Below are 25,126 nucleotides of genomic sequence, written 5' to 3' on the forward strand. Positions count from 1 at the left end.
TCTTTTGTACTTTTATAGTGAGTGCGCTGGCAGTACTCAGAGCTAGACAGGCTAGGCGCGACGAGGCTCCGGTGGAACTATGTCTTGCTGTGGCACATCAGGGTTTTTCTTTACGAGTTTTGACTGATTTTGAACTGGTCCGATGAAGCTGTGTTTTGGCGGATGGAGACAAGATTTGACTGATTTTGAACTGGTCCGATGAAGCTATGTTTTGGAGAATGGAGACAAGATATTACTGATTTTGAACTGGTCCGATGAAGCTATGTTTTGGCGGATGGAGACAAGATTTGACTGATTTTGAACTGGTCCGATGAAGCTGTGTTTTGGAGAATGGAGACAAGATATTACTGATTTTGAACTGGTCCGATGAAGCTGTGTTTTGCCAGGTGGAGACAAGATTTGACTGATTTTGAACTGTTCCGATGAAGCTGTGTTTTGCCGGATGGAGACAAGATTTGACTGATTTTGAACTGGTCCGATGAAGCTGTGTTTTGGAGAATGGAGACAAGATATTACTGATTTTGAACTGGTCCGATGAAGCTGTGTTTTGCCAGGTGGAGACAAGATTTGACTGATTTTGAACTGTTCCGATGAAGCTGTGTTTTGCCAGGTGGAGACAAGATTTGACTGATTTTGAACTGTTCCGATGAAGCTGTGTTTTGCTGGATGGAGACAAGATTTGACTGATTTTGAACTGGTCCGATGAAGCTGTGTTTTGCCAGGTGGAGACAAGATTTGACTGATTTTGAACTGTTCCGATGAAGCTGTGTTTTGCCGGATGGAGACAAGATTTGACTGATTTTGAACTGGTCCGATGAAGCTGTGTTTTGCCGGATGGAGACAAGATTTGACTGATTTTGAACTGATCCGATGAAGCTGTGTTTTGCCGGATGGAGACAAGATTTGACTGATTTTGAACTGATCTGACACTACTTAGTCTCAATTTGGCATATCAATAATTTACTTACGAGGTTTGACTGATTTTGAACTGACTCAATGATGTATTTTGGCAATACGTAGGAGGTGATTTTTTCAAGTGAGAATTGACTGATTTTGAAGACCCAATTATTCTGTGATTTTAGTGGATAAGGGAATTTTTTAACTGAGACTTGACTGATTTTGAACTGGTCTGATGATAGGTTTTGGCAAAGGGAGACAATTTTTTCCGCTGGGTTTTGATTGATATTGAACTGATCTGACACTATTTAGACAGATAGGAAAAGTAATTTATTTTTCCGATGACTTTTTCACTTAATTCTGAACTGATACAATACTTTTTCCGATACTTTTTTTCACTTAATTCTGAACTGATACAATACTTTTTCCGATGACTTTTTTTTACTTAATTCTGAACTGATACAATACTTTTCCCGATGACCTTTTTTTACTTAATTCTGAACTGATACAATACTTTTTCCGATGACTCTTTTTACTTAATTCTGAACTGATACAATACTTTTCCCGATGACCTTTTTTTACTTAATTCTGAACTGATACAATACTTTTTCCGATGACTTTTTTTTACTTAATTCTGAACTGATACAATACTTTTTCCGATGACTTTTTTTTACTTAATTCTGAACTGATACAATACTTTTTCCGATGACTCTTTTTACTTAATTCTGAACTGATACAATACTTTTCCCGATGACCTTTTTTTTACTTAATTCTGAACTGATACAATACTTTTCCCGATGACCTTTTTTTTACTTAATTCTGAACTGATACAATACTTTTTCCGATGACTTTTTTTACTTAATTCTGGATACAAAACTCTTTTTTCCAATGAGCGTCAACTAAAAGAAAAGAAGCACATGAAAACCAATCTCGGGAAAACAAAATAGTAATACCAACCATTTCCGATTTTTTTTGGGGGGGAGTGGAGGGACAAAAATGACAATATCTGTAATAAAGAGACAAAAACTAACATCAGATCAAGTGAAACAAATCACATCTCATCTGACGCAAGGAAAAAAGGAGAAAAAAATAATACATAATAATAATAACAATAATAATAATAATAATCAGCCACAATAAGACATAGCTATACTGGACTCCTCTCCTAGACAAGTTCTTTGGTGTGGCGACAAGTGGCCCAGCGAGGCGGCGGCGGCGGCAGCGTGGGAACACAAAGTCAGGGTGGATGGACCTCACGGCTGGCCTCTGACACGACGTAACCAAGCGACAGCAGCGATGGCAACGGCAACGGCGGAGACAGTAATACGCGTGGTTACATTAGCGTTGACGTCCACTCTAGTTCTCTTACCCTAAACGCGAATTCCTTTTTTTTATTGTAATGGTGTAGTTCAGGGGTCAAAAATAATATGGATAAATGAATACTGTTACATTATAGCATTGACGTCCATTCTGTTCTCTTACCCTAAACGCGAATTCCATTTTTTTTATAGTAATGGATTCAGTTCAGGGGTCAAAAATAATGTAGATAAATGAATACTGTTACATTATAGCGTTGACGTCCATTCTGTTCTCTTACCCTAAACGCGAATTCCATTTTTTTTATAGTTATGGATGGAGTTCAAGGGTCAAAAATAATGTAGATAAATGAATACGATTACATTATAGCGTTGATGTCCCTTCTGTTCTCTTACTCCAAATGTAGAATTCTTTTTTATATAGCAATGGAAGCAGTTCAAGGGTCAAAAATAATGTAGATAAATGAATACGATTACATTATAGGGTTGACATCCATTCTGATCTCTTACCCCAAATGCGAATTCCTTTTTTTTTATAGTTATGGATGAGTTCAAGGGTCAAAAATAATGTAGATAAATGAATACGATTACATTATAGCACTGATGTCCCTTCTGTTCTCTTACTCCAAATGTAGAATTCTTCTTTATATAGCAATGGAAGCAGTTCAAGGGTCAAAAATAATGTAGATAAATGAATACGATTACATTATAGGGTTGACATCCATTCTGATCTCTTACCCCAAATGCGAATTCCTTTTTTTTTTATAGTAATGGATGCAGTTAAAGGGTCAAAAATAATGTAGATAAATGAATACGATTACATTATAGCACTGATGTCCCTTCTGTTCTCTTACTCCAAATGTAGAATTCTTTTTTATATAGCAATGGAAGCAGTTCAAGGGTCAAAAATAATATATATAAATGAATACTGTTACATTATAGCATTGATAACTCTTCTGTTCTCTCACTAAAAAACACAAACTTCTTTTTTTACAGTATTAGAGGAACCTCAAAGACAATCCAATATAAATGAAAAATAAAGATAAGTAAATGACCACTACACACTGCTCCTGTATCAGTAAATATGAGTGGCTAACATAGAACTGGATTATATGATGTCCAGTAATTAAAATGTCTGGAAATTCCTTTATCAATCATGCAAAGTTATGTCAAGATAGTGTTGTTACTCTCCCATATTTCAATGTCTCATTTGTTCTCTTACTGAAAACGTCAACTATAGATTATGTCGTGGTAATTAAAATGTCTGTATTATGCTTGTCAATCATGCAAAACTAAATAAAACTGGTGATGTTCCTCTCCAATAATCTGACACCCCTTTTCGTTCTTCCTTCTCTGAGTGTGAACAGGATTATGCCATGTAGTTATTGAAATGTCTGAAATTAGGTTCATCAATTATATACAACTAAATAAATATGGTGATGTTCCTCTCCTGTAATTTGACATCCCTTTTTGTTCTTCCTTCTCTGAGTGTGAACAGGATTATGCCATGTAGTTATTGAAATATCTGTAATTAGGTACATCAATCATATACAACTAAATAAATATGGTGATGTTCCTCTCCTATAATTTGATGTCCCTTTTCCTCTTCCTCTTCCTTGAATCCGAACAGAATTATGGAGTGGCAATAAGACGACCCAATCAATCAGTGTAATTTGTGTTGATTAATCATACATTAATCATAATCATAAGGATATTAATATGTCCAACCTGCTGAGGCTCGCGCTAGCCACATGCAAAACTGAGGGTGTGGCAACAGTGTCCGCCACCCCTACAAGAACACAACAGCCTCGCCTTGGCCTGCCTACACACACGTCTGGCTGGGAATGCTCCTGAAGGCCGCACGGCACTGACGAGAGGCTATAGATCACTGCGTGAGAAGTGATGACTCGAGGGAAATAACAGCTGAGAAAACTTTGTACCAAAACATACAAGAAGAGCTGGATTATATGCCAAAAGTCCACTTCTAAGAGGTATGTAATTATATGCTTATGCTAGGTCTGGCATGCAATGATGAAACAAAGCATCTAGGATGGTGGTTTGTGTCTGCAAAATGCATCATATCCCTGGTGCTCAAAATGATCAAGTAAAACGATTACGGCACAGAAACCAAAATAATGTGTACGTAATGACGTGTAAAAAGCCAAAATTGCCTTAAATAGAGACAGTCACAGCGTCCAGACAGACACTGCAAGGCATGTATGGAGTGTGTCCCAAGAACAGTGACTGAGTTAGACTGCAACACAGTGTTGCGTCTCGGCTCCTGGTGGCTCCAACACTACGGTCACCGGCACACAGAGGTGGTGCCCCTGTTCCTGGGGTGTGGTGTGCTGGGCAGCAGGAGTGAGTGTGGGTGTGGGTTGTCGGGGTGTGGGTGTGCCAAGTACTGGGTAGGTGTGTGGAAGAGCTTTTAAGACAATACACCACATAGTAATACACTGCCTTCAAAACAAGGCTTTAAGCCATTTTCCCCAATCTTAATTTTTACAATGGCAAAAATCCAAATTTTGAGTTCTATGAACTTTATCAGTAATTAGTTTTCCTCATCTTACTTCAAGACCGGAATACACGTATAGCTTCATGCCTCTGTGATGTTTTATACAGTTCTGTGCCTGCCTGAAGACATTCCAGAGTGCCTTACTTGACACAGGCTGACTGAATGATGATACATCGATATTGGTTGGTTCATTATGAACTAAAGTTCCTCTGAGGAAGAAGAAAGAGTCTCCTGCAAGCCATGATTTTGCCTACAGAGTCTGTGTGTAGGGTGTTAGTGTGCGGCCCGGAGGTGTGGGCGGTGACCACTGTGGCTGCTTCCCGCCACACTAGGCAGGGCACAGCGTGACTCACTCACCACACCTGGTCAGGCCATACAACCTGTGTGCCACACTTCAGCAGTCCATGATTACTGACAACTTCAGTGGGAGCTAATTCCTAAAACAGGAATAAAGAAACATCATTTGAGACAGCTCAGTAAAATAAAACCTATTGTCATGAGTCTGTGTCTTGCCTTGAACAAGATCAGGTGCCTTCCAGGGGCAGGGAAACATTGGTAAACCTCACATGCATCAGTGAGTGTTGTCTAGGTTTTCTAAATGCTGGGTGATCAGCACTGATGCACCTTTGTACATTGATTAGTGACCTGTCTGAGGAGAGGATACAGACGCAATGAACATGCTCCTCTTCTGGAGGCTGCTGCTGCAGTGTTCAAAAGTGGCGTGACCAGTACACTACCAGCCTTGCATCAAGTGATGTACCAGACTTGTTTGTATCAGTCTTCCCCCACACTCCTGATGCAGGAAACTTGGTTTAGAGGATGGTGACACTGATGCACGTTAGCTTTCCTGTGCCACTTGCTCTTGAAGATTATGGTCACAATGCAAACCTTTAAAGACTTGCTAAGTCCAGAACTTAAGATGAACTCCTGTGAGGGCCACCACAGCATCCTCACTAGATGAGTGAATACAGACATGAGACACTCCAGCAGCTGACGTGAGGCTGTGGCCCTGAGGCACACCAGCAGCCACCTCAGCCACTGGCACATGAGCCTTGGCATGCGTTGGGTACCTCATGATGTGGGTGTGTGGTAAAGAAGCTGTCCCAGCTTCCTGTCTACTGAATGAAGGGTGAAGCCTGAGTTTGCCTTCCCCTCCCACCACCAGCCACTCCATGTCCAGGGCGTGACCGCCACCACCACAAACGCTCAATACAACATTATGATGTCTTACGACACTAGTATAAAATGAGGTAAAATTCTTCCTGGGCAACAGCAGCAGCAGCAGCAACATCAGTTTGCTGCCCCCCTAAGGCAGTGGTGTTGAGGTGGGGAGGGGCCAGAGGGGAGTGACGGGCCAGCCTGCCACAACACGCCCCAAGGCAGCCTGTGTGGTGCCCTACACAGCCGAGGGCCAAAGAGGAACTGTACTGAGGGTGAGGCGCGGCGGTGAGCACTGGCGTGAGATGAGTGACTTCCTGAAGGCCTGGAGGAGGGTGTGTACAGACAGCACTTGGCTTACACAAGTATAGTTACACATTCTGTTTACATTAGTGCCAAGGAAACTCCCTGACCTGCCATGCATTCTTGTGAATAACAACATTAAACTATACAACATTTACTTGAAGCAGCTTCTTCAGGAACACGACAGTTGCCTAAACCAAGAGCTGCCTGTACCAGGGAACGCTGCTTCTCCCGCCAAGTGGTGCCCAGCCAAGGCCGGGATACCTGAGAGCCGGGCCGACACTCGTGGCCCCACCACTGGCCATGAGGTCGTCAGCAGCGGGAAATTAACAATCACCCCGGCCTGTGGTGACTCAACACAACACAAAAATTCAACATTCACAAATAAATAGAAGCATTCAAGGCAAAAGGCTAACCCTCCAGCCTGTGCCTAAACCCTGCCTGGTCTGTACACATAAAAAGCAGAGGTGCTGTGGGCTGGGGGAGTTACTGGGGATGACTGGTGAGGGCTGGTGGGCAGCCCCTGCACACGACAACCAGCGACCTTCGCCACATGGTCAGCATCACTCTGACAGTCACTGGGATGGGGCATGAAGGGAGAGCCTACTACACACACACACATGGAGAAGTAACTCAACTAGAAAACAAGACAGAAATCATACAATTCACTGGAAAGACGATGAAACTGACAACAAGAATGACATCACCGGAGGAACAAGGCCGAGGAGTTAAAGAGAGAAGACGGCATTGACGAAAACAACCGCTACGCATAAATAAAACCTGACTTGAAGGGGCTGGGAAGGAGGGCAGGGAGGGGTGGTGGTGGTGGTGGTCATGGTGGTGGTGGTGGTGGTGGTGGTGATGCTGCTGCTGCTGTTGCTATTGGCCGCCCTGCAAACCTGTCATCACGGAATGGCTGGCGCGTTTCAGCCAGCCATGAGAACCAGGCCATGGGGGAGAGAGCCTTCAAATAGCATAAAATAATCTGTACACAACCATAGTGGGGTAAAATAAACTTAGTGACCCTAAAAAAAGCAAGTAAAGAAACATGAAACAAACAGAGCAAGCAGCCAGAGTGGACCTGAACTGCCTTGGAGAACACAGACGAAGAGAAAGTAAGGAAGAGGAGGAGGACGAGGAGGAGGAGGAAGGAGGGCATAGGAGGAGGCATATGCTAGTCTAGTTCTTCCTGAGTGGTTCCAAGTTGCTCCTCTCCCTCGAGGCTAGAGGAGGAGGGCTGGGAGGAGGAGGAGACCTGGGAGGCTGAGGAGATCGACATTGGGGTCACCTCCTCCCCGTCTAAGTGGTCCATGCCGTTTTCCTCTTGTGGGGCCGTGGGGGTTGCGAGGGGCAGCGGCGGCGGGGGCGGGGCGAGCCGGTACACGGAGAAGGGAGTGTCGCGTCGCCTGTACAGGAGGAGGTACGCCTGTTCGTTGACGACGCGAGACTCGGGGCAGAAACTAACGCGGCTGTCGTCGAAGAGCCTCCAGTCTGTTTGGGGTAGATGAAAAAGGGAATAAATAAATGATTTGGACGTTATTGGTGAGCTGTGTGTGTGTGTGTTCTCTTACCTAACCTAACAAAACTCAATACACTTCATATATGCTTCCTTACTAATGAGACTTTCTATACAACAAAGTGAGGTCATTCTTTGTTGATTTATACCATATGGAGCAGGCTATCACGTGTTTGAAGATACCCTCCTAAACTTAACCTAACCTAACCTAATAAAACCCCAAACAGTTACCATGGGTCTTCTTAACTCAGAAAATTCATAATACGCTTCCTTACTAATGAGACTTTCTATACAACAAAGTGAGGCCATTCTTTGTTGATTTATACCAAAAGGGGCTGGCTATCATATGCTTGAAGATACCCTAAACTTAACCTAACATACCCTAACAAAACCCCAAAACAGTTACTATAGGTCTTGACTCAGAATATTCCTTAACCTAACCTAACATAACTCACCCAGCTCACTCTGCCTGGTGTCGGCCTTGGAGACCAGCCTGGCATAGGAGGTGTAGTGGCCCCCTAAGAGTCGGCCCATGTGGTTGATGACGCCATACAGGTCATAGACGGCAGGCCCATCCTCCGGCTCGCTGGACATGTATTGCCGAAGGTTGAGGCCTCTGTGAGGGGGGATAGAAAGAGGATGAGATGGATGGCGTGTGGAGAGAAGTGGATGATGGGGATTATATGAAAAGGATAAGAATGGTGATGGAGGGAAAAATATGGAAGGCAATGGGAGTAATGAAGATGGTTAGAAAAGGGGAAAAAAAAAGGAAATATTAAAGGAAAAATATACATGTAGTGTGGAGTGACCTTGAGTGTGGAGAGGAGTGAAAGAAGGGTAGTTTAAGATGATAAGAATAATGGTATGATTTTGTATAGATAGTAAGATGTGGAAGAAAAACAAGAGGAAAAATTAATGTAAGGAAAAGATATGATAGCGTCCAGGCTGTAACTCAATTAGGACAGAGAGAGGAAGCAAAACATAACACAGCAATACAAGGAACAGAATCAAGTGCTGGAAGGTCATAACAAAGACAATACAAGTCAGAAAAAGAAACACAAGAACAGGTCAACAGCGGCCTCACCTGACGGGGTATTGCACGAATTTGTCGATCTTGTCTGAGCAGAGGACGTACTTGAAGGAGAACCTCTTGAGCTGGATGATGAGGACGTGGGGAAGGCGCCACACACTCATCTGCTTGGTCGCCTCCACTGGCTTCTTGCACCTGGGAACGGAGGGGAAGGGTCAGTGATGTGAGGAGGAGCGACAGTCTTTTTTACTTTTATGAACAGGATTTTTTAGCAGGAACTTTTTATGAGCAGAGTAACTTTTCTTTAACTGTTTTTGATGAACTTTTTTGAGGAACTCTTTTTTTACTTTTTTGAATAGGAACTTTTTATGAGCAGGAGTAACTTTTCTTTAACTGTTTTTGATCAGGAACTTTTTTTACTTTTTTGAATAGGAACTTTTTATGAGCAGGAGTAACTTTTCTTTAACTGTTTTTGATCAGGAACTTTTTATGAGGAACTTTTTTTTTACTTTTTTGAACAGGAACTTTTTATGAGCAGGAGTAACTTTTCTTTAACTGTTTTTGACCAGGAACTTTTTGAGGAACTTTTTTTAACTTTTTTGAATAGGAACTTTTTATGAGCAGGAGTAACTTTTCTTGAACTGTTTTTGATCAGAAACTTTTTATGAGGAACTTTTTTTTTACTTTTTTGAACAGGAACTTTTTATGAGCAGGAGTAACTTTACTTTAACTGTTTTAGATCAGGAACTTTTTTTGAGGAACTTTTTTTTTACTTTTTTGAACAGGAACTTTTCATGAGGAGGAACAACTTTACTTTAACTGTTTTTGGTCAGGAACTTTTCTGAGGAACTCTTATTTTTTTTACTTTTTTGAACAGGACTTTTTATCAGGAACTTTTTATGAGCAGAGCAACTTTTCTTTAACTGTTTTAGATCAGGAACTTTTTTTGAGGAATTTTTTTTTACTTTTTTGAACAGGAACTTTTTATGAGCAGGAGTAACTTTACTTTAACTGTTTTAGATCAGGAACTTTTTATGAGGAACTCTTTTTTTACTTTTTTGAACAGGAACTTTTTATGAGCAGGAGCAACTTTTCTTGAACTGTTTTTGATCAGGAACTTTTTATGAGGAACTCTTTTTTTACTTTTTTGAACAGGAACTTTTTATGAGCAGGAGCAACTTTTCTTTAACTGTTTTAGATCAGGAACTTTTTTTGAGGAACTTTTTATTACTTTTTTGAACAGGAACTTTTTATGAGCAGAGTAACTTTTCTTTAACTGTTTTTGATCAGGAACTTTTTTTGAGGAACTTTTTTTTAACTTTTTTGAACAGGAACTTTTTATGAGCAGAGTAACTTTTCTTTAACTGTTTTAGATCAGGAACTTTTTTTTAACTTTTTTGAACAGGATTTTTTATCATGAACTTTTCTTTAAATGTTAATGACCAGGAACTTTTTTTTTTTTTACTTTTTGAACAGGAGGAACTTTTTTGAGGAGGAGCAACTTTTCTTTAACTGTTTTTGATGGGGAACTTTTTGAAGGACTTTTTTGAGCAGAACAACTCTTTCACCCCATTCCCTCACTCCCTCTCACCCTATTCCCTATGTCCTCATACCATTCCCTCACTCTTTCTCACCCCAGTCCTTCACTCTTCTTGGCCCCTATTCTCTCCTTCCCTTTCCACATTTCCTCTCTCCCCTGCACCTCATTCCTTTACCCTTCCTCACCCTATTTGCCCATTCTTTTCATACCTTCCCTCTCTCTTCCTCACCCTAATCCCTTACTTTTCCTCACACCATTCCCTCTCTCCCTTACACCCCATTCCCTATCTCCCATCCACCCATTCCCTTGCGTTCCCTCCACCCAATTCCCTCCCTACCTCGGACAGCGCCAAGAGTCACCCTCGGACAGGTTCTCGGGCTGGGTGAAGAGCTCGATGCATGCCTCCAGGGTGGTGGGCTGGTTTCGCTGCACCGAGTACGAGCCCTCCACCTCACACTCCACCTCCTTGTCCTGGATGAGGCAGTGGCCGGGCAGTGCCTCACTCGTCTTCCAGTCCATAGAGAGATACTTCTTGTCCGTCAGGTCCAGAGGCTCGTCACCTGAGGGAAGGACAAGCATTTTTTATATAGTTTTACCCCTTGACTGAGGAGAAAGGATCAAAAGAAGACCTTGTTGGAAAAGAGAAGGGGGGGAGAAGGAGGTTTAGAGATGGTGTGGATGGTATCTAAAGACGGGAAAGGGGTCGAGAAGTAGAGAGGGGTTAGGATCGTGTTTAGAGAGGGGGAAAGGAGTTAACCCCTTGACTGAGGATTTCCTACAAGAAGACCTCACCAAGCTACAGGAGTGGAACAAAAAGTGGCTGCTATAATTCGATGAAGGAAAAGGTAAAGTCATGCACCAATACCACATGGGAAACATTCCACTATCCACCACAGAGGCAGAGAAAGACCTGGGAGTATATGTTACCAGGCTACCAGTGAAGGCGAAATCCGTGCCAGTAGCAGGGGACAGTTTAATTCATTCATCTGTTTGACACTCCTAATACAACCTCCCCTAACTCACCTTTGTCCTCCAGCGGTTCTCCAGCAGGTGGCAGGAGGTTCTGTGCCCGACTATTTACGGGCCGAATGACAAAGAGCTGAGTGGCTGACGGAAGCTGGATGGTGCGCTGAGGCTGCACGGCACGCACGCTGGGGGAGGTGGACAGCTGCGGGGGCTCGTCACTCCCCGCACCCCCACTGCAATCACTCCCCGTCGCACCGCCTTCTTTGCCTCCCCAGGGGCTCGGGGACTCGCCTAAGGAGTTCTCGCTTGTCATGGGTTCGTCCCTCGGTTCGTCCTTGTCCTGGGGCTCGCTGTCCTCCACCTGGTAAGGAACGGATGAAGTGGAAATTGATGTTTTTTTAAAAAGGTGGGAGACTTGGTTGACATGCATTTACTGAGCAACTGTTACATGCACACAAAATATCTTTCACTTTCTTACCATACGATGACCTAATTTTACCATTTTCTCAACCATCTCTATCTATCTTTCACACACACACACACGCACTGCCATCCATCTACTGAGTGACTGTTATAGGCACACAAAATATCCCTCACTTCCTGACCAAACAATGCCCTAGTTTAACCTTTTTCTTCTCTCTTTCACCCCCCAACTGCCCTCACACACACACACACACACACCTCCATCTCATCATTGTCCTCCCCAGCCGATAGGTCAATACTGGAACTGCTGCTGCGGTGGGAGGAGGTCGTGGAGCCGTGGTGGTAGACTGGGGGCTGGAAGATGTCAACGGAGTAGCGAGCGTACGCCTCCATGACGCGGGCCAGTCGGGAGTACGTGGCGTGGCTCTCCGGCAGCGACAGGATGAAGGGGCAACCCACCAATTCTGGCACTAGCTTGCAGTTCACCTGAGGAAAGGCCAAGGATTAACCCGGTAGCAGTGAAGCGCCAAATTTGTGGCTTTACCGTGTAGCAGCGACAGGCAAAATTTTGGCCATGATATAACCCCCAAAAAATAGATGATGCATAAACTAATCACAAATGCATTGATATATATTGTGAAATGATTTGCGAGAGTGATGATTTTTTCTCATTTTTCTCGCTTAGAGGGGCCTTTAAGAAACATGGTCCCCACTGCTGCCGGGTAAAAGGAGCATGCCATTTGTCGCCACTCCGCCCGGGAATCAAACTTGGGACTTCTCTGTTGTGAGGTGAGCGCCCTAGCCGATTACTGTACAACACAGACAAGGTAAACAGCTCTCGTTAGTGTCGATGTTTGTTCCCTATTTCTGGTCCTTGTTAATAATACTGGATCGGTATTCTCAGACGCTTCCCCCTCTTACATTAACTATTTCCATATTTCTGGTCCTTGTTAATAATACTGGATCGGTATTCTCAGACACTTCCCCCTCTCACATTAACTATTTCCACATTTCTGGTCCTTGTTAATAATACTGGATCGGTATTCTCAGACGCTTCCACCTCTCACATTAACTATTTCCAAAGGCCAAAATGGAGATCAATCTGATTCTCATGAGTGTTTTTTCAGGTTCATGGTACAGAGGAAGGGTCACACTACCACTAGAGCCACTAAACTATTCCTGGAAATGCCCCAAACTCCTATTAAAACCGTGTCAAATATGTGTACTTGGGCGCCGAAATGTTTGAGAATCCCGGCCCTGCTGTGCAATTCAGTTTGGTAGTCTCATAATTTTAATCATTAATATCATTCTATCTTTTGTTGGTATGCTATTGTGTCATTCAATTCACTGTTGGGTCTTATCATCAACTTTTGCTTCATTCTCATTCTTTTATAACTTATCTGTAGACAGGGCTGGCTCAAGAAACAAGCAATACAATGCCCAAAAGTATGTACCACACAAAAAAATAAATGTATGATGGCAAACTCTTCACTAATGTGTTTTATCAGCAGTATTTTTTCACCTTAAGAGCAGTGGGAAATATTACTGCTTCAAGAGGGGTGTGGGGGACTGAGTGGTGGAGCAGCGTTGAGCCTCACCTTGTGGCTGTGCCAGTGGTTCTTTTGGCAGTTCTGGTCGCAGTATCCAGCGCGGTAACACTTAGTGCAGCGGCGCAGCTTGGAGCCCGGCGCAGCACTGCGGGAACAGTAGGCGCAGCGTGTGGGGGGGCTGGGGATCATCATGCGCTGCACCACCGCCACCTCCACCACCGGCTCACCAACCTGTTAACACCAACCATGATCTTAACCACCCAACACCAACACTTACACCACAACAATAAATAAAATATCCAACACTTTTACTACTACTAACAACAATAACAATAATAATAATAATAATAATAATAATACATACCTTGATGGGGTTGTACACTTCAAAGGCCATGAGAGGGTCGTTGGGGCCGCCTGAAGACAGTCCGGACCCCTTCTCGTAGACTTTGTGAATCTTGGACTTGAGCCTCTCAAACACCTGGGGAGGAGAAGAGAAAGAAGAAAAGGAGGAAGAGGAAGATGAAGAAGAGAAAGAAAAAGAAAATGATGAATATTAAGAATAAGAAGAAGATGGAGAAGAAAATGATGATGAAGATGAAAAAGAAGGAGACAGAGACAGACATAGAAAGACAGATAGATACAGACAGGAATAAAGAGAAAGACAAACAGAAAAAGAGACAAACATTGCATTAATAGAAAATAATAAATAAATAAACAACAAACCACCAGATAAAAGGAAAGAAAACAAAAAAATATCACAAAGACTACAACCATATATGTGTGTGTATGTGTGGGTGTGTGTGTGTGTGTGTGTGTGTGTGTGTGTGTACCTGTATGCAGCACGCCTGGACACCGGTACGTTCACACAGTTCGTGGCGCAGGTCCTCGGCATTAGAAGTAGCCGGCACGCGGATGAAGAACTTTTTGGGCTTCTGGTACGGGTCCTTCCAGAAGAATATTACCGGGATGACCTGAGAGAGGGAGAGAGAGAGAGAAGGGAGTGTTAGTATTACCCTTATTATCATTACTACTACTCATGTTATTAGGATGTGTATTATTGTTTCCTTCTGACCTGAGAGGGTGAGAGAGGGAGAGAGAGAAGGGAGCGTTAGTATTACCCTTATTATCATTACTACTACTCATGTTTGTAGGTGTATTGTATTTGTCTTCTTTCAGATTGGTGAGAGAGAGAGAGGAGTTTTATGATTATTATTGTTATTATTCTTTCCCTAACTCTTTTTTCCATCTATCACTTTCTTTCTAAACTCTTCTTCTATTCATCAATTTCTTCGTTAACTCTTTTTCACCGATTATTTTTTCTCTAACTCTATTTTCTTAACTCTTTTCACCCATCACATATTTCCCAAACTCTTTTTTCACTCCTTACTTTTTTCTCTACTTTTTTCTCTAACTCTTTTATCCTGAACTTCTCCACCAATTACTTCCTTTCCTAACTCCTTTTTCACCCATCACTTTCATCCCTATCCCTTTTATCCTTAACTTCTTCCACCTAATACTTCCTTTCCTAACTCCTTTTCCACCCATCACTTTCTTCCCTAACTCTATTATCCTTAACTTCTTCCATCATTTACTTCCTTTCCTAACTCCTTTTCCACCCATGACTTTCTTCCCTAACTCTATTATCCTTAACTTCTTCCACCCTTTACTTCCTTTCCTAACTCCTTTTCCACCCATCACTTTCTTCCCTAACTCTATTATCCTTAACTTCTTCCATCCATTACTTCCTTTCCTAACTCCTTTTCCACCCATCACTTTCTTCCCTAACTCTATTATCCTTAACTTCTTCCATCCATTACTTCCTTTCCTAACTCCTTTTCCACCCATGACTTTCTTCCCTAACTCTATTATCCTTAACTTCTTCCATCCATTACTTCCTTTCCTAACTCCTTTTCCACCCATCACTTTCATCCCTAACTCATTTCTCCTTAACTTCTCCACCTATCACATTACCCCTTCACCCCACTGTACCATTCCCTCCCTTCCTTCCTACCCCAATCCCCTCCTTACCTTCTGATCCTTGGGTATGGGCACGGAGAGGCAGCAGAACTCATCGAACTTGACCGACACCTTCCCGCACTCATGGCAGGTCAACGTTGATTTGAACTGGCCCTTGAAGAGGTCGTCGATGATGCTGTCGTTTCTCATCTTGTGCAGCTTCCAGGACTCCCGTGCGGCCTTGCGGTCCGGCCATCCGTCGAGGTCTGGGGGCTCGGCGACGTAGGGTTTCTTCTTCACCCGGTTGAGGTCCTGTGGGGGTGGGTGTGAGTGAGTGAGTGGGTGTTATTCAAGTGTTATTGTTAAGTATTCATCTCTCTGTCTCTCTCTCTATCAATCTGGCTATCTCTGTCGTCTTCTTCTTTTCTGTCTCTGTTTCTTCTTCATTCAGTTGAGGTCCTGTGGGTGTGAGTGAGTGGGTGTTATTCAAGAGTTATTGTTGTGTGTTGTTCAGTGTCTAATGCTATGGGTGGGTGATGTTACTGTGTTTTCGTGAGGCGATGTTGTGTGTTTTTTGTCTACTTTTGTTACTAGATGTTTTGTGACTATTTTTTTTTGTTAATGGGATCTCTCTCTCTCTCACATACACACACATTCTACCTCTCTCTCTATTTCTTCCTCTCTCACACACATCATTTCTCTCTCTCTCTCTCTCTCTCTCTCTCTCTCTCTCTCTCTCTCTCTCTCTCTCTCTCTCTCTTAAGCACACACTACCCTCTGCTCCTTCCTCTCTCTCTCTCTTCTCACATACACAATCACTCTCTCACTCTTTCTTTTCCCTCTTCAGACACACACTCCCTCTCTCTTTCTTCCTCTCTCCCCCAATACACAATCTCTCACCCTCACTCTTTCTCGCACCCCCACACACTCACACACACACCCTCCCTCCGTCTCACCTCATGCAGGCCATCGAGGAGCTCCACCATGAACTCCTGGGCATCATGCTGGGCGAACCCTGAGAACTGGTTAGCCTTGAGGGACATGGTGGTCTTGAGCTTGGTTGGGGCGTGTGAGGGCAGTGAGCCGGACCACAGCAGCTTCATGAGGCAGGCGAAGGACACGGCCAGCCTGCCCCCCATGCCCAGTGGATTGTCCTTGTTGATCTCATCCTGGAAGTTGTAGTCTGGGAGAAGAGGAGGAGAAGGAGGACGTTGGGTTATTGTGTGAGGTGACTAGTGAATGTTATGTTAATGGAGTGAGGAAGTAGGTTATCCACATATGATTTCATGCCTACTGGAGAAAAAGAAGGAGGATAAGAAGGAGGAAAGGGAAGAGGAGGAAGAAGAGGTTGGGTTACTGTGTGAAGTGCTAACTAGTTCATTCCCTCCAGCTGAATCTCTAGCTGACTAAATATTACTCTCTGATTCCAACTAACTCTTTTGCCCCTATCGAGTTTTGAAAATTGTGTTATATTCGTACAATCTCTGCTCAGTCTGGTTATGTCAAATATTCCTCTCTCTCTCTCTCTCTCTCTGTCTCTTTATCTATATCTCTCTTGGGTTCCTGTGTGATGTGGTGACAGGTGGATGTTATGTATATATCTGGGGCAAGAAAATTGGTAATCAACATCTTATTTCTTGGCTACTGTGGTCCTCTCTCTCTGTCTCTCTATTTTTGGTTCCTGTCTAAAAACTATTGAATCTTAACCCCTTGGCTGCGGATTTCCTACAAGAAGACCTCACCAAGCTACAGAAATGGAACAAAAAGTGGCTGCTGCAATTCAGTGAAGAAAAATGTAAAGTCATGAACCTTGGGAGGGGATATCCAGCACACCAGTACCACATGGGAAACCCTGCACTATCCACCACAGAGGCAGAGAAAGACCTGGGAGTATATTTTATCAGGCTACCAGTGAAGGCGAAATCCGTGCCAATCGCAGCGTATGGGTTAAGGGGCCAACATCCTAAACTAGCATTACCCACACATGCAATAACACATTTTCCATTCATTGCCTTCTACTAACCATTATTTACTACTCTGTCAAGTGGTGTTACGGGGAGCACAGCAACAAACTCACCTAAGAAGTATTCCTTGAGCTCCTGGGTGTTGATGAGGCACTGCAACACACTGTTCATGAAGCAGGTGTTGCCGATGTTGTCCAGGCCCGTCGTGCCCCGCGGAACAACGCTCCCACTCGCCCCCTCACACCCGCTGGAGGATGAGGAGGAGGAGGAGGAGGAAGAGGAGAAGGAGGAGGAGGATGCCGGGAGACCACTTGTGATGCTTCTCATGCCCTTGCTAACGGGGGAGACCAGGCACATGGGCTTCTGTAGGGGAGGGAAGTGTGCCTTGAATAGAAAAAGAGAAAATACATAAATACATAAGTAGTTTCAAAGGGAAGGACACCAAAAGCTTGACTCAATACTGGCCATATAGTTAGATAACACACACACACACATACACACACACATAAACACAACACAATAATAAGTAAAACAAACAAAAAAAAACCATACACTGGAAAACAATTAAAACACACACACACACACAAATACAAACACAACACATTAAAAAAAAAGCACTAGAAAACACACACACATAAACGCATACACACCTTGCTCTCCAGGGGCGGGGGCACAGGGGGGGCCGGAGGTATGCCAGGGGGGGTAGCCGCAGGAGGCACCCCCCCCTCTGTTTTGCCGGCAGCCACCCAGGTGTTCTTCGCCACCTTGCTGTTCGACACTGAAAGGAAAGGAAAGGTTGGTGAGGACTCGTAATAATAGTAGAGATAATAGTAGTAATAGTAGATAGCTGATTGTAATAGTAAAAGGAGATGGGTCATTACTTCTCTACATCATATCTCTTGGTTTTAGTGGAAGAACAGTATTGTTAAGAATGCTAAGAATTTGTGATAATACTCATAACAAAAGCAGTAGTAGAAAAAGACAGCTGATTGCAATAATAAACATAGTAATTGAAGATAGTAAAAGGATATAGGTCATTACTTGTCTGCATTATCCCTCTTGGTTTTAGTGGAAGGAAGATAATGTTAGGAATGCTATGAACTTGTGATAATACTCATAACAAAAGCAGTAGTAGAAAAAGACAGCTGATTGCAATAATAAATACATAAAATGAAAGATAAAAGGATACAGGTCATTACTTGTCTGCATTATCCCTCTTGGTTTTAGTGGAAGGAAGATAATGTTAGGAATGCTATGAACTTGTGATAATACTCATAACAAAAGCAGTAGTAGTAAAAGACAGCTGATTGCAATAATAAACATAGTAATAGAAGACAGCTCATTGTTTCCTTTCATTATATTGATTTTAGTATTAGGAAGGTGATGGAAAGGATACTAGGGAAAGAGGAAAATAGAGAAAGCTAAAAGTTAGAACAAAAAGAGGAAAAAAGGGAAAAACAAACAGTATCTATGAAAAAAAAAAGAATAAGAATAAAACAAATAAACACCAGGGTCTGAGAAACACTGAAAAAAAAAAAATAATAATAAAAAAAAAAAATCTAACAAAATAACACAAAAATATGAAATAAATAAATAAATATATAATATAAACCGGAAGCCCAGCCCCCACAACAAGCGCCTGTACCCCCCTTACCAGTCTCCAGGGGCAGGGCGGTGAGGGAGCCCCACTTCTTATTGGTCTGTTTCTTCAGCTTCATCTCAATGTTGTTGGGCGTCACCTTGTACTTGCACTCATCCAGCACCACCTTGCCCTTCAGACTCAAGTGCCACTCGAACACGGACTCCTCGCTGCTTTCTGGGTGCTGCTGGAGGAACCGTGGGTCGCTGTGGGTGGGGGAGGGGGGGGTATTATTGTCACTATTGTAGGTGTTGTTATAGTTTTTCATTGATTTCAGACATATAGGGGAATGGTGGGTGGGTGAGCCTGTTCTTTTGTTTTCTCTCTCCCTCCCTTCATGCTTTTTCTTTCCTTTCTATTTCCTTCATCTACTTTTTCCCTCCTCCTAGTCCTATGCTTCATTGGGTAAGGTTAAGTTAGGTTTGGGTTAGGTTGAGGTTAGGTTAAGTTTGGGTTAGGCTTAGATTAGGTTACTTTTTCCCTCCTCCTAAGCTTCAATGGGTAAGGTTAGGTTAGGTTTGGGTTAGGTTGAGGTTAGGTTAGGTTTGGGTTAGGTTGAGGTTATGTTAAGTTTGGGTTAGGTTGAGGTTAGGTTACTTTTTCCCTCCTATGCTTCATTGGGTAAGGTTAGGTTAGATTTGGGTTAGGTTGAGGTTAGGTTACTTTTTCCCTCCTCCTATGCTTCATTGGGTAAGGTTAGGTTAGGTTTAGGTTAGGTTAAGTTTGGGTTAGGTTTAGGTTATGTTAAGGTTAGGTTAGGTGGGTTGTGTTAAGGTTAGGTTAGTTTTGGGTTATGTTAAGGTTAGGTTAAGTTTGGGTTATGTTTAGGTTAGGTTAAGTTTCGGTTAGTTTTAGGTTGGTTTCTCTTTTTCTTTAGCCTTCCCCTTTTCATCCATTCACTTCCACTACTTAATACTCAACTATCTTCTTTACTAATTACTCTTCAACTATCTACTCTGTTCTACTCTCAGCCATCTCCCAAGCTCACCTGGTGGAGAAATGCGCGGTGATCGTGTCCTCCGTAAACTCCACCCTGGCCGTCTCCTTCTTGATGGCCTTGACGTAGAGATAAACCACTAGAAGACTCTCCGCATCCCTCTCCACAAAATCGCTCTTCACGCTCACCACCGGGATCGGCTTCTCGCCACCCATAACCATACTTTCCGTGGTGTTGGTGGCAGCGCTAGTGGTGGTGGTGGTGGTGGTGGTGGGTGTGGTAGGGGTGCTCGGCATGGTGGTGTTACTGGTGTTGTTTTGTATCGGTGGTGGTGGTGGAGTTTGTTTCTTCTCGGGGGTTCTGCCGGGGGAGGCTGAGGTGGCTTTGGTCTTGTTGGTGTGGAGAATACGGTCTTGTGGGGGCGGTGGTAGCTTCTTGCAGGCCTGTGTGTGAGGGAGAGAGAGAGTGGGGTGAGAGGAGAGGAGAGGAATGGGTAAGGAGAGGAATAGGGAGGGAAAGGAAGAAAGGAGAGGAATGGGTAGGAAAAGGGAAAGAGAGATGAGGGGAGGGATGAGAAGGGAAAGGGTAGGAAAGACAGAGGAATGGGTATTGAAAAGGAAGAAGGGAGAGAGGAATGGGTAGAAAGGAAAAGAAAGGTGAGGGAAGGATGGGTAAGTTAATCTAAGTGCATTCTTATTCCTAATCATCATCAAGGATACTGTAAACTTTTGTATGTTCCCTAATCCATACTGCTTGCTTCCTATCTCTCCTTCAACCTCCAGCAACAAAACACACACACACACACACTTTGAGCTCAGGCCCTGTATACTTCAAATAGGTATACACTCTCTCTCTCTCTCTCTCTCTCTCTCTTGCTCACTCACTCAATCTTACTCTCTTTCATCTCTCTCGCACAGCCATACGTACCTCCAGTTGGGGCCAATGTACACTAGGCTCCCTTTTCTGCAGCCGCACAACACACCTCTGGCCCTTGTACTCGACAGACGTGGCCCCAGGTATGACCTCCCCATAGAGCTGCGTCGAGAACCTCCGCCCATTGGTCAGACACACGGCCAGGGAGGTCTCGTCCGTGCGGATATCGACAGTACGGTTGTCCTGGCCAGTCCCCACCACCACTGCTACTGTCACGCCGTCGCCCTTTTGGTGCCAGTCGTAAACCAAGTCCTGGGAGATGCTGTTCCCTGGGAGATTTGTGTGGGGTTAGTTAGGTGGCTCGGGGAGGGATTGGAGGGTGTAGACTGTAGAGCATAGAGTGTAACATGTGGAAGGGTGTGTAGAGGATGTAGGAGAGAGATTAAGAATGAAAAGGGTAAAGAGAGAGATAGTGTGAGGATTTGAGGGAAAAGTTCATGACAGGAAATTAAGTAAGACAAGATAAGAAAGAAGGCACATACTGACTGTAAGGTTTATATGAAGGGTAATAGGAAACAAATCATATACTATGGCATCTACCGTACTACTACTACTACTACTGATGATGATGATGATACTAACTGTTCTCCCTGTCCTTCTTCTTTTTAGCAGAGGTGCCCACATCCTGCTGCTTTGTCTGCTGGGGTGACTGGGGTGGCGGCAGGGGTGTGGCAGCAGCAGGGGCAGCGGTGGTGGTGGTGGTGATGACAGGGGTGGTGGTGGTGGCGGTGGAGGCCGAGACAGCAGCGGGGGAGGCAGGCGGAGCAGCGGCGGTGTTGTTAGCGTTGGCGTTAGTGTTGTTTTGTTGCTGGTGGTGGTTGGGGTGGTGGTGATGGTGGTGGTGGTGGTGGTGTGAGTGGTGGTTTTTCCGGGAGGGTTCCATGGTGTCGTCCTCGCCTGACGAACACCGGCGTTTGCGATCACCACTGATGTGCACTGTGAATCGCACCGGACCTATGGGGGGGAAAAGGAGCAGGGTGAGAGGGAGGACCTGGGGGAGAAGGACAAGGGGGTGGAGTGTAAGAGGGAGGATTGAGAGGCAAGAGGAAGGAGGGCAAGAGGGACAAATGGGGGAAGAATAAAGAATCCAGCCTCCATACCGATGCAATTCCCTGCCCACACTCACACAAGGTCTATACAAACATCACAATATATATACTTTAAGAAAATTACCGAGTCGTGTCCACCAACCTGTCCTTCCTCTCCATTTTCACACCTTCCTCAGCCTCCATACACAAGCAAATCCCTACTCACACTCACAGATGGTCTATACTAACACCACTATACATATGCTTTGAGAAAATTACTGTCACTTTCACCTACTTGCTAATACTCTACCTTCTAAACCTCTCTCACTAAATTTATCTAACCTTCCATCCCAAACAATTCCCTGCCTACAAACACACACACACACACACACACACACACACACACACACACACACACACACACACACACACACACAAAGCCATCAGCAAGTCCAGGATAAATAAGCTAAAAGGAGTCTGATAATAAATTACATCTACCCACCTGGATTTCCTCTCCCTTTCCACATCTCCCTGACCTGGATCTACTAAAGCCTTTATACCCAAGCAATTTCCTGCCTGCACACAAACACACATAAAATAAGGTATACATTAGCACCACAATAACTATGGTGTGTTAAAATTACTGAGTCACAGCTACCCACCTTCACGTCCTTCCCACACCTCCCTGACCTGGATCTACTAAAGCCTTTATACCCAAGCAATTCCCTGCCCGCACACAAACACATACGTACAAGCTCTATACTAACAACACAATAACTATGCTGTGTTAAAATTACTGAGTCACATCTATCCACCTGCCATTTCACGTCTTTCCCACATCTCCCTTACCTGGATCTACTAAAGCCTTTATACCCAAGCAATTCCCTGCCTGCACACAAACACATACGTACAAGCTCTATACTAACAACACAATAACTGCTGTGTTAAAATTACTGAGTCACATCTACCCACCTGCCATTTCACGTCCTTCCCACACCTCCCTGACCTGGATCTACTAAAGCCTTTATACCCAAGCAATTCCCTGCCTGCACACAAACACATACGTACAAGCTCTATACTAACAACACAATAACTATGCTGTGTTAAAATTACTGAGTCACATCTATCCACCTGCCATTTCACGTCCTTCCCAAATCTCCCTTACCTGGATCTACTAAAGCTTTTACACCCAAGCAATACCCTGCCTGCACACAAACACGTACGAAATAACACATGCGTACAAGATCTATACAAGTACCATAAAACGTTTACCGTGTCATGTGAAAAGTACTGAGTCACGTCCTCTCTTCTGCCCTTTCTTTCCTATCCTTCACCTCCCTCATCGAAACTACGAGAACCTTCACCCCCAAATAATTCCCTGCCCACACAAACACCATTACCGATGCTAGGATAAGGATAAAAGGGTCTCTGAACTATCAATCAATCATAAACCTTTCTTTGCGGCGCCGAAGGGAAACGGGAATGAAAACAAGGAACACTAACTCGGCCACTGTGTTTTTTTCCTTTTCTTGGGCGTATTAATTCACTGTTATAGTTTATATTTATACTAATTTATCCCATGACCTCGCCTGTGTGCCTCGGCGTCTCGTGTCCACTCACAAACAGGGAAAAAAAGGAAAAAAATGATTACAAAACAAGGAACACAAACTCGGCCCCTTGCTTTCCACCTTGTTTTTTTCCTTTTCTCGGGTGTTTAAATCCACTTTTATGGTTTATATTTATACTTATTTATCCCATGAGCTCATCTATATACCTCATCGCCTAACCAAGACTCACAAACAGGAAAAAAAGCAAAAAAGGATAAAAAAAATATCTTGCGGAGCCGAACGAAAACATGAAACCCACAACACAGAGCCCGGCCACCTTGTTTTCAATGCTATTTTTTCCTCTTCTGGGGCTTTCTAGTTCACTTTTATGGTTTCTATTTATACTTATTAATCTCATAAGTCCATATGTATGCCTCAGGGTCTCGTGCTCACTCACCAACAGCAAGAAACAGCAACAAAAGCAAGGAATGTCAGCTCTGTGTGGCCAGCTCGTCCGCCATCAGGGTTCCTCTTCTTCTTCTTCTTCAATGTTCTTATTTTCTGTATTTCCTTTTTTACAAGACATATTAAGACATTTTAACGCATAAATAATTCGTTTTTGTTATTTTATTAAAGACTGAGGCGCCAAAATAGTTATGATGAAGCGGGAAGTGAGTTAACAAGCGATGTGTTCTTCTATATATGGTCTTATTTCATGTATTTCCTTTTCTTTAAGACGTATTAACGCATAAATAATTTGTTTTTGTTATATTACTAAAGACTGAGGCGCCAAAATAGTTATGATGAAGCAGGAAGTGAGTTAACAAGCGAGTGTACGTTCTTCTATATATGATCTTATTTCATGTATTTCCTTTTCTTTAAGACGTATTAACGCATAAATAATTTGTTTTTGTTATATTACTAAAGACTGAGACGCCGAAATAGTTATGATGAAGCAGGAAGTGAGTTAACAAGCGAGTGTACGTTCTTCTATATATGGTCTTATTTCATGTATTTCCTTTTCTTTAAGACGTATTAACGCATAAATAATTTGTTTTTGTTATTTTATTAAAGACTGAGACGCCGAAATGGTTATGATGAAGCAGGAAGTGAGTTAACAAGCGAGTGTACGTTCTTTTATATATGATCTTATTTCATGTATTTCCTTTTCTTTAAGACGTATTAACGCATAAATAATTTGTTTTTGTTATATTATTAAAGACTGAGGCGCCAAAATAGTTATGATGAAGCAGGAAGTGAGTTAACAAGCGAGTGTACGTTCTTCTATATATGATCTTATTTCATGCATTTCCTTTTCTTTAAGACGTATTAACGCATAAATAATTTGTTTTTGTTATTTTATTAAAGACTGAGGCGCCAAAATGGTTATGATGAAGCAGGAAGTGAGTTAACAAGCGAGTGTTCTTAATTCTATATATGGTCTTATTTCATGCATTTCCTTTTCTTTAAGACGTATTAACGCATAAATAATTTGTTTTTGTTATTTTATTAAAGACTGAGACGCCGAAATAATTATGATGAAACAGCAAGTGAGTCTAGAAGCGAATGTTCTGGTTAGGCAACAATAAACTATTTTAATTTACTACTGCTGCTACTACTGATATATTTGCATCTTATTTCATGTATCTCCTTTTCCTTAAGACATATTAACACTTAAGTGATTTGTTTTTGTTATTTTGTTAAAGACTGAGACGCCGAAATAGTTATAATGAAGCAGGAAGTCGGTTGAAATGGGTCAAGTGATCATATATCCTTTATTTTAGGCATACAACACATAAAAATCTTTTCTGTAATTTTATAAAACAGTCAAGCGTAAAAATAATAATAATAAATAGATAATAATAAAGCAGGAAGTCAATTTAAAAGGAACTCGTAGGGTGTGTTCTA

At 42.9% G+C, this 25,126-nt stretch overlaps 1 protein-coding gene across 50 annotated transcripts; it reads right to left on the bottom strand.

Annotated features, from left to right (window-relative positions):
* Positions 1 to 168: 168 nt before the first annotated feature.
* Positions 169 to 23,824, bottom strand: LOC126996867 (ubiquitin carboxyl-terminal hydrolase 19-like). 50 transcript variants are annotated; one of them, XR_007751688.1, is made up of 21 exons: positions 22,837 to 22,921; positions 21,226 to 21,597; positions 20,638 to 20,912; positions 19,762 to 20,153; positions 18,789 to 18,979; positions 17,785 to 17,912; positions 17,248 to 17,518; positions 16,127 to 16,353; positions 15,243 to 15,482; positions 14,045 to 14,185; positions 13,579 to 13,692; positions 13,263 to 13,445; positions 11,923 to 12,150; positions 11,299 to 11,602; positions 10,613 to 10,835; positions 8,790 to 8,930; positions 8,161 to 8,321; positions 1,756 to 7,680; positions 1,470 to 1,524; positions 1,379 to 1,423; positions 169 to 1,331 (listed from the first exon to the last, which is right to left on the bottom strand). XR_007751688.1 is itself a non-coding variant. In XM_050857779.1 (18 exons), the coding sequence occupies exons 2-18, from the start codon at positions 21,524 to 21,526 to the stop codon at positions 7,364 to 7,366; spliced, it is 3,837 nt and encodes a 1,278-aa protein (XP_050713736.1). In that variant the 5' UTR covers positions 21,527 to 21,597; positions 23,676 to 23,824; the 3' UTR covers positions 169 to 7,363. The 50 variants fall into 50 exon arrangements, 5 of the variants coding, with proteins under 5 accessions (XP_050713736.1, XP_050713737.1, XP_050713739.1 ...); XR_007751692.1 differs by having other exon boundaries at positions 1,379 to 1,425; positions 1,516 to 1,570; XR_007751693.1 differs by lacking the exon at positions 1,470 to 1,524 and adding an exon at positions 1,562 to 1,608 and having other exon boundaries at positions 169 to 1,285; positions 1,747 to 7,680.
* Positions 23,825 to 25,126: the final 1,302 nt, after the last annotated feature.

Source organism: Eriocheir sinensis, chromosome 11 (assembly GCF_024679095.1).
Source record: "Eriocheir sinensis breed Jianghai 21 chromosome 11, ASM2467909v1, whole genome shotgun sequence".
NCBI classification, from domain to species: domain Eukaryota; kingdom Metazoa; phylum Arthropoda; class Malacostraca; order Decapoda; family Varunidae; genus Eriocheir; species Eriocheir sinensis.

Excerpts from the sequence above, each read along its gene's own strand:
- LOC126996867 (XM_050857778.1), bottom strand. The coding sequence starts at position 22,265 with ATGTGTGTTTGTGTGCAGGCAGGAAATTGCTTGGGTATAAAGGCTTTA. Across the intron at positions 17,913-18,788 it reads CGCCCTGCCCCTGGAGACTG|TGTCGAACAGCAAGGTGGCG; the intron begins GTAAGGGGGGTA and ends CTTTCCTTTCAG. Across the intron at positions 8,931-10,612 it reads GACTCTTGGCGCTGTCCGAG|GTGCAAGAAGCCAGTGGAGG; the intron begins GTAGGGAGGGAA and ends CTCCGTTCCCAG.